Source organism: Calliopsis andreniformis, chromosome 10, assembly GCF_051401765.1.
Source record: "Calliopsis andreniformis isolate RMS-2024a chromosome 10, iyCalAndr_principal, whole genome shotgun sequence".
Lineage (NCBI taxonomy): Eukaryota > Metazoa > Arthropoda > Insecta > Hymenoptera > Andrenidae > Calliopsis > Calliopsis andreniformis.
Window position 1 is genome coordinate 20,540,310 of NC_135071.1, and position 12,549 is coordinate 20,552,858.

Below are 12,549 nucleotides of genomic sequence, written 5' to 3' on the forward strand. Positions count from 1 at the left end.
TGTAATCATTGTTCGTGATTAGTTACATTACTGTGTCGGATTTGAACAGTATGCGTTTCAAAGGATTGCGCGATATTTGTATCATGTGCGCGAATGAATAATCGTATTTGGAATGGGCGGGACACCGAAACGAACTGTACGCGGTAACGTTTACTCATTTCACCGATTGATCGATCGAGAAACTTACTAACAATCGTGGTTTTTTACTTGCTCGCAAGAGGACTACGAAATTACATTTCTGCATATATGTGCTTCTGTGTGTATATATACACGTATACGGTGTCACGTTTCATCGGTTCACGATATACCAAACACTGGATACAAATATTCTTCGATGGAATGATAGGCGTGTCACGAGATCAGGTATATAAAACTGAAGAAATAGTAGTAAACTACATAACGTCAAAGTACAGTGATTTTATCATTTGCATTAGAAAACTGAACATCTGGACGGGTGTATGAACATATACGTTTCAAATCGTTTTTCAAGTTTGGTGAATTATATGTATACATGAGAGGACCTCGTCTACATTTAAACTGGGCATAAATATATATTTCAATGTTATACCGCGAAATTCTCTTTCATGGCAGCATGTCGACATAATGGCGTCAATGTTCCCTTTGACTATAGATAACTGGATCCTACATTCCCTGCATGTCGCAATAAAACATTAAGCGAGCCACGTGACCCGCTTGAATCACGTGGTACATTCTAAAAGCCGGGTTCCGAACCTGCGCCCTAAAAAATTCTTACTCCAGTTTTTGACAAGTGGTAACGATGGAATAGTTCTTGTAAATAATATACGTATATATAATATTTTCTTAATATAAAGTAGTGGTAATATCTTTAGTCATCCTTCGTTTATATTTACCGTATGTAAAAACTGTGTTTTCCATAATATACATACAGAAGATGTCAATTATGAGTAAACTATCACTGTTGTTGACTAAACATTGTACAATTACAAAATATTTATCTATAGGTTTTATTTTGGAATAATAATATAATTGTATGGTAATATTATTCCACAGTACAATGCATTATTTGTTTCTATTTCTAGTACATTTTTCACTATGTGGGAGTGTGTGCATATTTGTGATCTTTTTTTTAGTTGTTTGTATATTTTAATTTTCAGTTATTTCTGCATTATTTCATTTTAATATTATACTAAAAGGATATTATTATCTGTATGTACAATATAATATTTTTCTTTCAGACAAATGTGCGCTAGCACCAACAACATATCATCAACACATTGGTCGTAGTTAAGAAGACTCAGCCCACAAAGTTTACATAAGGCCTTTAGCGTGGTTTTATTAACATCTTGCATAAAATGGCAGAAGAATGCAGTGATGTTAAATCAACAGGACCATCTTCACCACGAAGTCCACAGAACAACAGCACAGGGGGAAAACCTAGTAGTCCTCATTCCCCCAGGCAGCCAAGGCGTGTGAAGCTAACTCAACAACAATTGGACAGCATGACAAAGGACGAGCTAGCAGCCAAGTGGCATGAACAGGACTTGTATGTGGAGTGTCTAGAGGCCCAGGCGGCAGCCCAGGAAGGTACTGAGATCACATGAGTGAGGCCATCTCACTCACCACATTTCTTAAGCGAATTTACGAATGCCAGAACACAACGGTCTCTTGTACAAGACAAGACTTTTATAGGGACACTAAGATTAGGGGTCAAGCGTTTTATTCGTACAGTGTTTAGGATGATAATGACACTAAGTTTTTTTATATTTTAAGATTGATAAGAAATTTGAGTAAATAATAGCATAAGAATATAGGTGAAATCACTAAGAACACTTTTTATAACACTGATAAATGGATATCATTTGTACAAAATTTCTGTATACATAGAAATATTGGATAGATCAGTTTGGTAAAACGTTTTTTAGATACAGAATAGTGATAGTATTAATATTGTATAAATTTTCACAACTACATTTGTGGTGTGTAGTGCGGGTAATTAAATTAACGCCAATATGTCCAGTGTTTGAAATTTTATTGGTGAGCAGAAGTGGTGTGACGGTTACATATACCGCACATATGAGAGGGTCTAGTACAATATTATCTGCAAGTAACGCACAATTCTACCATCTGGTGTTAAGTTGCGTTACCCTTGATATTAAAAATTACTTAATACTAAAAGTAAAGTGCATATTGAAAAAGAAAGTGATATTGTGTGACAAGAAGAGATGACAAGGTTTCCTTGAATGTGTTTGCTATAAATCATTTCTTTTACAATAATAAACGCACACAGCTTACTTTTGATATGATTTCATAAGTGACTGTGCAGTGTGCGCGTATTTTTCCACAGTGTAGTAAAACCACACTGCCAAAAGCAGGAAAGTGCGTGTGTGTTTGTGTGTACATTGGATATCGAGTTTCCACTTTGCGAGGATTAAATGAAATACAACATCCTTGCTGGCTCTGAATATACAACTCGGGAGAGTAAAAACAGAGGCCCTATGTCATCCTTTGGCCTACAAAACACAGTGCCAGGGGTGCGTGAACCCATGTTTTGGTGAAGTACGAAACCTTTAATTGATGCAGTTACCATCTGAAAATCCAGTTGCTTTTTCCAGTCCTAACAGTTCTTATCCCCGTCTATATATCTTTAATATTATCTTATATTTAGATATACCTGATAAAACCAAGTACCTTTAATTATGTTCCTAGACTTCCATCCCTGTTTATTCTCATTATGAACGCAATTCATGCATGCATTTGTACCTGCACCATAACTTCCTGATGTCCAAATACCAATCTGAAAAATACAAACCTGATCAAATAAGGAAAGGGAAGTCATCTTGTGACAACATCTGTGTCTGCAACAAGTAGTCTGTCTATTCTCATGGAAGAAAATTAACGTCCACTCTTGGTCTCGGTGGAAGCACAGAGAATCTCACAAATGGCACGATGCAACGACTTCAAATTCAAAGTATGCGCTAATTAAAAATGTCAGTTGTCGGACAGTCAATGTCACGTACCTATAAAAACATATTTTGTTTATGCGCACTTAGGGCAAGACAGTAGTAGATTTTCACCACTATGCTTTGTTTCACCAAAAACATACGATTATGAAATATAAAAAAGTGTACAGAATATTCTGTACCATTACATTATATGTGTACATATATTTTAAGGTTTCAAGCTCTCTATGTGTCTCATACATTTGTAAAATTAACGATTAAAAGATTATTTAAAAACTGTTAATTTTATAATAAATATATAGCTAAGCTTCACATGCTAAAACTATAGTTGAAATAAAAAAATTATTTAATAAGTGTTTATATAATTAGTATAGATGAAATTGTAACATTTTCATGTATTTATATTTAAAGAAGCACATAGACGGCTTTAAACGGAGAAAATTAAGTTAAAAGAAAAAATAACAATATTCCTTTATAGGTGAACTATCTTCATTGCGAGAGTCTGAAAGCAAATACAGGCAACAGCATGCAGAAGCATCTCATAGGGAGAAAATTTTAGTCAGGAGACTCGCGTCAAAAGAGCAAGAATTGCAAGAGTATATAGTACGTAGACGTCTTATTTTTCCAAACATAATATATACAGACATCTATAAAAAATGTTTAAATTAAGTATTTAATTTATGTTTATTTTAGAATCAAAGTGCTGAGATGAAAGCCGCTAATGCTCCGTCCGCTGCCGCATTAAGATCCGCGTTGCTAGATCCAGCTGTTAATATTCTAATTCAGAAATTAAGGCAAGAGCTTGTTACAACAAAAGCTAAATTGGAAGATACCCAAAATGAACTTAGCGCGTGGAAATTTACACCAGATAGGTAGATAAACTCTATTTTGCTTATTATTTAATTTAAATGCTTCTCTAAGTAATGATTTGATTTGTACTTGCAGTAACACGGGAAAAAGACTAATGGCAAAATGCAGATTGTTGTATCAGGAGAATGAAGAACTAGGTCGTATGATTGCTAGTGGTCGAATTGCCAAGCTTGAAGGAGACCTTGCACTTCAAAGAAGCTTCAGCGAAGAAATGAAAAAGTCACAATCAGGTATTATTTCGAGATTTTGTTGTTAATATTAACTGCAAGTATGTTATAAAATAAATTAATTAATATATTTTTCACACGTTTGTTTACAGAGTTGGACGAGTTCTTGCAAGATTTAGACGAGGACGTAGAAGGGATGCAGAGTACAATTTATTTCTTGCAACAAGAATTACGTAAAGCTCGCGAGTCAGTAACTTTGTTACAACAAGAAAATGCAGCGCTGAAGGCTAATTCCAGTGAAAATAATCTAACAAATGGGCTGTCGCCGCATACACCACCGATCAAAAAAGAAGAATCAGAGGAACATTTAGTTTCGGACACAAAGACTTCGAAGTCAATGGAGGATAGTGATGTGTGCAAAGGTGTTAGGACTCCACCGTTATCAGCAGGACGATCGCCACAGTGTGAATTCTCAAGTATTGAAAGAACAGAACGAATTGAACGTAAGCCTACTCAGGCAGATCATAACGATGAAAGCTCCAGTGATTCAGCCGCTTTGATTATTAAAGTTGAAAATGAAGAACTAAGTGATAGGGAGGAAGAACACGAAGAAAATCGTAATAATAAGAGGATATTGAGAAGCAAAAGTCATAATAGAAGTAGCAGTAAAACTAATGGGGAAGAAGTGGTAACTAGAACAACGCGGGGTAGGGATAGGACCAAAAGGGACAAAAGTGCACCAGGTAGTGATGACGAAAGGACACACAAAAAGAAGAGAAGAGAGAGCATCCTTTCTCTAGACTATAACGAAGCTGATGATGATGCATTAGTTCTAACTAATGGTGAGACGCTCCAGAGTGATCCAGAGTGAACAGTTTTCTAGGATGATTTTATACATATAACGTTTGTTACGTATAAATAAGGCTTGACGTGACTTGACATAAATAGTACAAGCTAAATTTAATGCTCCATATTTTTTGGATTGTTTAAAAACTATACAACACAAAAACTTGTTAGAGATAAATCGTCCATTGTTTTTTAATTACTTTTGGTAATATGTTTCTGTAAATATAACTCTTATTTAAGTAGTTATAAGTCACGTTAATGCCGAGAAAATTACACACGACTACATACAATTATATGTACACGGAATAATGCGGCGTTGGAATAAAGGGGTAGATAGTTAAAATTATTTCTTTTGCAATTGAATTGCAGTGAAGTTTTTCATAAGAATTCATTATTACGTAAAGAAAACACATCGATGTTTTTAAACGGCTCTTTATAAATTCAGTGAAGAAAAAGGATGATAGTAAGACCCGTCTTGTTAGATTTTTTGATAGAATTGCAAATAATACGAATGATAATATAAAACAATAATTAAGGCTATGCCTTTTCTATCATGTAAATACACAAATGTTAATATCCGATACACGACGACGCACATGCGTAGATTTATACACGATTATGTGCGCAATAATTTGTATGTATGTAATGTTTTTCCATTGTGAGATACGCATGTAGGTATGCGTTATCCATGCATAAAATGTGCTTTTAATTGTGTATAATAAAATTGAGGTCTATTTGTTAGATTTATTGAATACCTGTAAATTATGCGAAATACAAGACAAATGTTAATTTCAGTAAAATATGCGGACTGACATTGTACGTAACGAAACGTCACATTTGTGTCTTTAATTTCACTTTTCCAAGAACAAATGTATATATTATTTACATTACTATTTTGTATTACACTTACACAAAATACGTGTTTTTCATATCATTTCTATTATAAAAGTTAATTTCTCTTTTCACTGTTTTATAATTTTGGTATACAATATTCAGAACGACTATAAATATATTTCGTACAGGGCATATAATTTGTCAAATATAATTAAGACTACAATTAATATGCCATTCAGATTGGAATATATCTTTCATATAAACTGATTACTACTGTTGTACAGTGTGATTTATTAATTAAAAATCTCGTTACAGTATACAAATTCGATTGTTCAAAATAATTATAAAGTACCAAATAAGGTACCATTCCCCTGTTTGTTTTGCTTAGTGTTACAGTTTTAAAAAAAATTTATTCTCATTAAAGGGTTACACAGGGTTTCTACAAATTATGAATAAAGATTTTCAGTCTTGACAGAAGTTATCAAGCTGTATAGTGTTATTCATAAAAACTAATCGGGTCCAAATTGTAAAATCTTTAAAATTTTAATAATATTTTAAAATCACAGTAAATTCAGCAAATGTATAGAATAAACGATTCTTAAAGTATTATACGCGTAGAGGTAATTTCAAAATGTAAAGTGTTTACCGCCATTGGAGTAAATTGTGACGTAATAAGTGACACTGGTGCTTTGAATTCCTGAACCATTTTCCGGCATCCGCAAGCATTGCGATATTTGCAACCATTCGCGGTAGGTCGCCGATCGACGTTAGTGCCGTAGTATTCGCAACTTTTCGCTGCAATTTTATACAGTAACTTTATCCAGTAACTGTATTCAGAAAAGTTACAACAATGTTCGCAGTGAAACGCACTTTGCTGTCTAATGCAGTGTAAGTCTACTCGTATTATTCATTTACTATTACTACAAGCCTATATTATATAAGTTCTAACCTAACATTTTGTACAGTTTCTTGTCATTAATACACAATTCTTTGTTTGTAACAAAAATATATTCATTTCATTACGTTTACTTGCATTTCAAAAATGTGTACATTATACCATTTTATTATATAGAAAATGTTGCAATTTAGTCATTCAATGTTGATAACTACTATTAATGTAATATCTATATAATTTGATTCGTACGATTGTTTATGTAATTCAATTATGTTTCGATACATACTTTAATTTATATCAGTTATCACTTTATTGGAAAATTTATCAGTTGTGGAATAACGTATATTTGTACTATATGTTCAGTTAAAAAAAAAAAAAGCTTTAACTTATAACAATGAGATACTACTTAGTTCATAAAAAATAATAGGAGCATTCATTTTTTAATTGTTCTTATTGTGCATATGAATATAAAGAGTGAATATAAATTTGACCTCTGTCAAACAGATATACATATGTCAGATAAGCTCTTTGTCAATCTGACATTTAAATATTACTGTTCTTGAAATGAAAAGTTATAAAATAAAACAGCTTTAATCTCTTACAAAATTCAGGTTATCAGAAATTAAAAATATGTTACGTTGTAAATACGATAATTTTTTCATTATCTCTAAAGTTTAAAATTCTTATTTTTTACACGCACATTTGCAAGTTCGTGTTTGATAATGAGAACAATTTGATTTATTGCGTTTAATCACATAATATTCGCAAATCAAGAAAGTTGGTTTCAAATTATCGATTTATTTTCTAAGTGTGATACAGGGCATAAAATTTTTAGTTACATTATGACGATTTTTAAAATTTTCTTCTTTTGTTTTGTAGCAAAGACGCATTTAAAAGAGCGAAGCACACGCTTCCTGACTTGCCCTACGATTACAAGGCTTTGGAACCAATTATATGTGCCGAAATCATGCAGCTTCATCATTCGAAACACCACGCGACTTATGTGAATAATCTGAATGTCGCTGAAGAGAAATTGAAAGAAGCAGTCGCGAAAGGCGACGTCAACGCGCAAATTGCTCTAGGTCCAGCGATCAAATTTAACGGTGGTGGTCATTTGAATCATTCGATTTTCTGGAACAATCTTTCGCCGTGCGGTGGTGACCCAGATCGTAAGTTTTTTGCTTGAAACAAAGTATTTTGTTTTCTAGTAAGTTGTGTAGTTCGTAAGATTATGAATTCTAGTTTTGAATGTTACTTCTTTTTGCAGCTGCCCTTTGCAAGCAAATTCAAGAGGACTTCGGTAGCATGGCAGAAATGCAAAAGCGATTATCCGAAAGTACCGTTGCGATCCAAGGTTCCGGTTGGGGCTGGCTGGCATATGATCAGAAAGCAAAATCACTCAGAATAGCGACGTGTGCTAATCAGGATCCCTTGCAAGCTACAACTGGGTTAATACCACTCTTTGGTATTGATGTGTGGGAACACGCTTACTATTTGCAGTACAAAAATGTACGACCTGACTATGTTAAGGCAATTTTCGATATTGTTAACTGGAAAGATGTTAATGCCCGTTTCAAACAAGCAGCTGGCTGTTAGAGTGAATGGTTACGCGTAGCGGTCGAATCTTGAAGTATGATAGCGTCGAGAGTACTTGTTATTTAGTAGGAATTACCTTTCCGAAAAATAATTTCAAACTTTTGGTTCCTTTATCCAACTTGAAAAGGTATTTATGGTTTTGTATACACATATTTGATACATACTGTACACCATCGTATGTTATAACAAACGAAGAAACAGTAAAACTCATGAAAAAAACCTTAATGCTGTCATTTTGTGCTATCTTTCATGAACAAGATCAAAGTTATACATTTATACTTCAAATCCTCAGCTCACATTTCCTAAAAAAAATTAAGAAGACATATTGATTAGAAGAATTTCAATAAAAACTATCTAAGTAGAGTAATTACGCCAAAATTATCATATTGTAAATTTTTTCATACACTTTACAGCAAATTTAAACGATCACAATTTTTGGGCAAAAAAGAATTGCCAACAGTTAAGCTGCTGTAACTTTGTGAAGAAAATTGCAGGGATCCAAGCCTAGGCTTATTTGAAAGAGCAAAGTTTCTACTTTCTCATTCCTGAATTGAATTTTTCCGCAGATCATTTTCTACTTAGCTGCAGACCGAGACAAAGAGGGTAGTTTTTCCTGAAACTACTTCAAATTCAGACCATTCTCACATACTCGACAAATTTTTTTTAGCACGAATTTTGCAGTAAATTTCAAGTCTGACACCTGCCCTTTCAAATGAGACTTTAGTGAGTCATCTACAATTTTTTTTCGCCGAGCTATTGCACTTTAACTGGAGTAACAACCAAGGTACACCTTGGATGACGTGGTGATTCCGAGACTAACGGCTCACTTTTCATTCAGAACGCGATATCTCGACAAAAAAAAATCGTAGAACGCTCGCTATGGTCTCGTTCGAAAGGGGAGGGTTCAGGCTTCAATATCCTCCCAGCAGAAGTGCCGAAAAAAATTCGTCAAGTCCCTGAGAGTCGTGCGAAGTTGGAAAACGTTCAGGATAAAACCACCCTCTCTCTAGCGGCATGTTGCGAAGTAGAGATTTTTTTTGGCCAAGTTCAATTTAGAAGTGTGAAAGTAGAGACTTTACCCTTTAAAATGCCACTAGGCTCATCTTCCTGCGATTCTTTTCTGAGAGTTACATGAACTCAAAAATCGACAATTTTTAGGGCCGAAATCAGTGAACCTTTAATTTTATTGCGTATGTGTTTCGTTAATTAAAAATCCGTTACCGACTGTATTGGTTGGTATGTGTGTGATTCCCAAAACCATCACTAATGAGTATAGAGGGCGCAAAAAAGAAAACTGTTTCGCGAAGTCGGTATTGTAGACAATGCGACATAACCTCATAAAGTAGTAAGTCTATTCTATACATGGTCAGTGGAAGTACTTTGCAATGAGATAATCAAGAGAACAGACGTCAGCGCCACGTGCTGGTTAGAAAGCTGCACGAGCGAGCGCTGAGAAAGAAGAAAAAGACGCCTAACCCCTGGTTTTGAGAATCGATCGCTTAGAGTCGAGTCGTCTCGTGTCGCGACGCGAACATATACGTTGTGCCTCAAGGAACGTCGCGGAATCAGAACCAGTATGGCCGGAGGACCTCAGCTGTTTTCGCGTCACTGGCTACGTATTTGGTGAGTGAAAAGCATTCTTGTCATTTTAATTTTCCGCGTTGAACATTACACTTATTATCTCGCAGACATGGTAATATCTCTGTATTTTCACATCTTCATTTACACGTAACAGTTTGCGTATCGTCAGCTCGCAAGCATTAAGCCGCGTCACGAATTATTTATTCTCCCTTTTATTTCTCATTATCTCCAGTGCAACAATGGGTCCCTAAATCAGAGACATTGTGGTTTTTGTACCCCTTGGTTTGCTGTATCGATTACTGCCTCCTTACTGTCATTGTCCTGTCAACACGTCGAGAGTATACGAGCTAGAAATTTTGTAACAATTATACATGTACAATAATGAGGGCAAGATAAATTATTCTTCCAGATAAGCTTACTATACTTTTTTATTATATTAATAGAAATCTGGCACAACTGTCTAGTCGTTCCGTCAAGTAGTCTTTAGTGATACTGCAATTGTGTTTTAGAACGCACTGTTCTATACGTACAGAAGGTGTTTAGAAAGATGTGCATGTGTTTCTAGCTGATATTACTATGTATATGTTCGCACGAATATTGAATGATACACGACCGGTGGATGTCAATCTGTAATATAAATTCTGGAGCTAGTTAATTAAGGGCGCATTTGTAGCATGCTTAAATGATTCACAATGTCAGAGCATCAGAAGTATTAACTACCATCGAAGATGGCGCTTTCGACCTAGTCAATGAACGTTGGAATTCAGTCGTTTCTGTCGCAAATTTTTTTGCAGTAAAACATGACGCTCCCTTAAGATATAATTTTATTAAATACTTGTATGTTGAAATAGGGATCATTACGGAGGGTACGGTAACACACTTTCCAGAGAGGAAGGGTTTTCGAAATGAAAGTATACAAGTGCAACGTTGCGAAAGGCTGATACTGAAAAGATTGCGAGACATGAATTAAACCTATTTACAAGCGAAATGTTAGTAGAAATCGATGGTGTATCTAGGTACAAATTCTATTTAATCAACCAATATTAGGGAATTTATCATTTCTTAATTTCTTTTCGCGTAATATAAAAATAAAAAGAATAGTGATAAAAATATAGTTATATTTTCGAAAATTCGTACATTATGAATATTTTAAGTGTTTTTTATGACATTTCTTGAATAAATGCAAGTCCAATAACTCGAATAAGGTCAGTGGGGATTATAGTTCTGTAACAGGAATAGTTTTGCCACGTTTGATTACATTTGCCTGAAAGAACAAATAAAACGAAATGTCAACGCGAAGGGATTTGAAAAAGAATCGGATTATCATTTTCCGTATCAAAAAATCATAAAGCTCGGTAAAGGAATTTTCTCTTCCTTTATGACAGGCAGTAGATGCCCCAGTCACGTTCTTGGAACGAGGCTCATAAAATATGAACATCAATGGTATTGGACGTGTATAACTCACATTGCAAAATTACAGGGAAGTAATTTCGCACGATAATTTCGAAATAGTGTTAAGATTCAATTCGAATATCCAGTCGTTTGAGTCTTCGTCTACTCCAAAAAAAAAGTTTGATCGTACGACGAAGAACCCTGTGGTCTCTTAGAACAAAACATCGTTCCTATGACCTTTTAGATTTGATATAAAAAATGTAGCATATCTTTGGAGTAAATGTTTCTAACGGTAGTGACGCATTTCTGCCAATTACGCGTTAGAAGAAGGAACTGTCGTCGAAAGAGAAACATTATCCCATCAGCCTCTCGATCGAACAATGCGTAACGAAATAAAGATCCCATACGTAGGTGCCCTATCGCCAACTTCGTGGATATCTTTACTTATTGATTGCTCCGTAGAAATTGGCCGGCGCCGCCCGCGTCGCATCGGTCGATCGTGTCGGTCGGGTTGCAGGCTGACGTCATCCGTGGCTCCTACTCCTATTGATTTTCTCCCCTAGACGCAACACGATTGGTCCATAAAACGGAAAAAGCGGGCATACACGACCCTGGACCACGATGTCGATCGACGCGCGCAACCCTTACTACCAACCGCCATATTGTTTTCGAACCACCTACCCACTGTGCGCTACCGGCTTCGATTCCCTGCCTCTGCCTTCGGGGGCAAATTCCTGACATGTGCATGTACTCCTCTGACTCCAAATAGATCATTTGAACGTTTTTAAGCGGGGATCACGGAATTTATGCATTTTTCAGCCTTTCCTGAGATCCATTTTCAACTTATGTTTAGGACCATTTTGCTGGAACGTACGCTGATTGTAAAATAATCGTAAGAATAGGGGGCGCTCTGGTGTCCCTTGGGAATTTCTGTGTCTATTTCTTTTCTGTAGAAAATCAATTTTATTCGCCATTTCCTCTGATAGATGAGTAATTCTTGTGGGAGAGGAATGGGGAGAATGGAAGAGTGAGATGTCTGAATAGCGAGGCTTCAGAAGGAACATTAAATCTTTTGGAAATGTCAATATTATTCTCGAATTGGTATTTGATTATATTTTTCCACTGATTGTGTCTTGTTTCGTAGAAAGGATATACAAATTTGAAGGGAATGATAAAATAAATTCTAGATTTTAGGCCAAAGATATTCGCAGTCCATCAAACTGTCGTTTTGGGAACGCTTTTATGGATCGATTCCTCAGAAATTTTCATCTAATTAAAGTTCAACGGAATAGTGAGTCATGCATGCATCTGTAGCGTTCTAATATAATCAATTGCATTATATTTAGTTGTATTCGTTCATATTTTGTAACTATCTGTGCATTGACAGCTGTTACCTTATATTCTAGACTAGCGCGATGTTAATTAT

At 35.2% G+C, this 12,549-nt stretch overlaps 2 protein-coding genes across 3 annotated transcripts; both read left to right on the plus strand.

The window, feature by feature from the left end:
- Nucleotides 1-223: 223 nt before the first annotated feature.
- On the plus strand, nucleotides 224-5,568 carry Fl(2)d (Pre-mRNA-splicing regulator female-lethal(2)D). Of its 2 annotated transcripts, none has more exons than XM_076388107.1 (6): nucleotides 224-363; nucleotides 1,218-1,566; nucleotides 3,421-3,545; nucleotides 3,636-3,814; nucleotides 3,888-4,042; nucleotides 4,132-5,568. In XM_076388107.1, exons 2-6 carry the CDS (start codon nucleotides 1,335-1,337, stop codon nucleotides 4,848-4,850), a joined length of 1,410 nt encoding a protein of 469 aa, XP_076244222.1. In that variant the 5' UTR covers nucleotides 224-363; nucleotides 1,218-1,334; the 3' UTR covers nucleotides 4,851-5,568. The 2 variants fall into 2 exon arrangements, with proteins under 2 accessions (XP_076244222.1, XP_076244223.1); XM_076388108.1 differs by lacking the exon at nucleotides 224-363 and adding an exon at nucleotides 2,689-2,950 and having other exon boundaries at nucleotides 1,424-2,538.
- A 729-nt stretch (nucleotides 5,569-6,297) lies between these two features.
- Nucleotides 6,298-8,375, plus strand: Sod2 (superoxide dismutase 2). The gene is made up of 3 exons (XM_076388109.1): nucleotides 6,298-6,547; nucleotides 7,434-7,723; nucleotides 7,822-8,375. The coding sequence occupies exons 1-3, from the start codon at nucleotides 6,510-6,512 to the stop codon at nucleotides 8,148-8,150; spliced, it is 657 nt and encodes a 218-aa protein (XP_076244224.1). The 5' UTR covers nucleotides 6,298-6,509; the 3' UTR covers nucleotides 8,151-8,375.
- The last annotated feature ends 4,174 nt before the right edge of the window (nucleotides 8,376-12,549 follow it).

Coding starts and splice junctions, on each gene's coding strand:
- Sod2 (XM_076388109.1), top strand. CDS start 6,510: ATGTTCGCAGTGAAACGCACTTTGCTGTCTAATGCAGT. Junction 6,548..7,433: donor ACTTTGCTGTCTAATGCAGT/GTAAGTCTACTC, acceptor TTTGTTTTGTAG/CAAAGACGCATTTAAAAGAG. Junction 7,724..7,821: donor GTGCGGTGGTGACCCAGATC/GTAAGTTTTTTG, acceptor TTCTTTTTGCAG/CTGCCCTTTGCAAGCAAATT.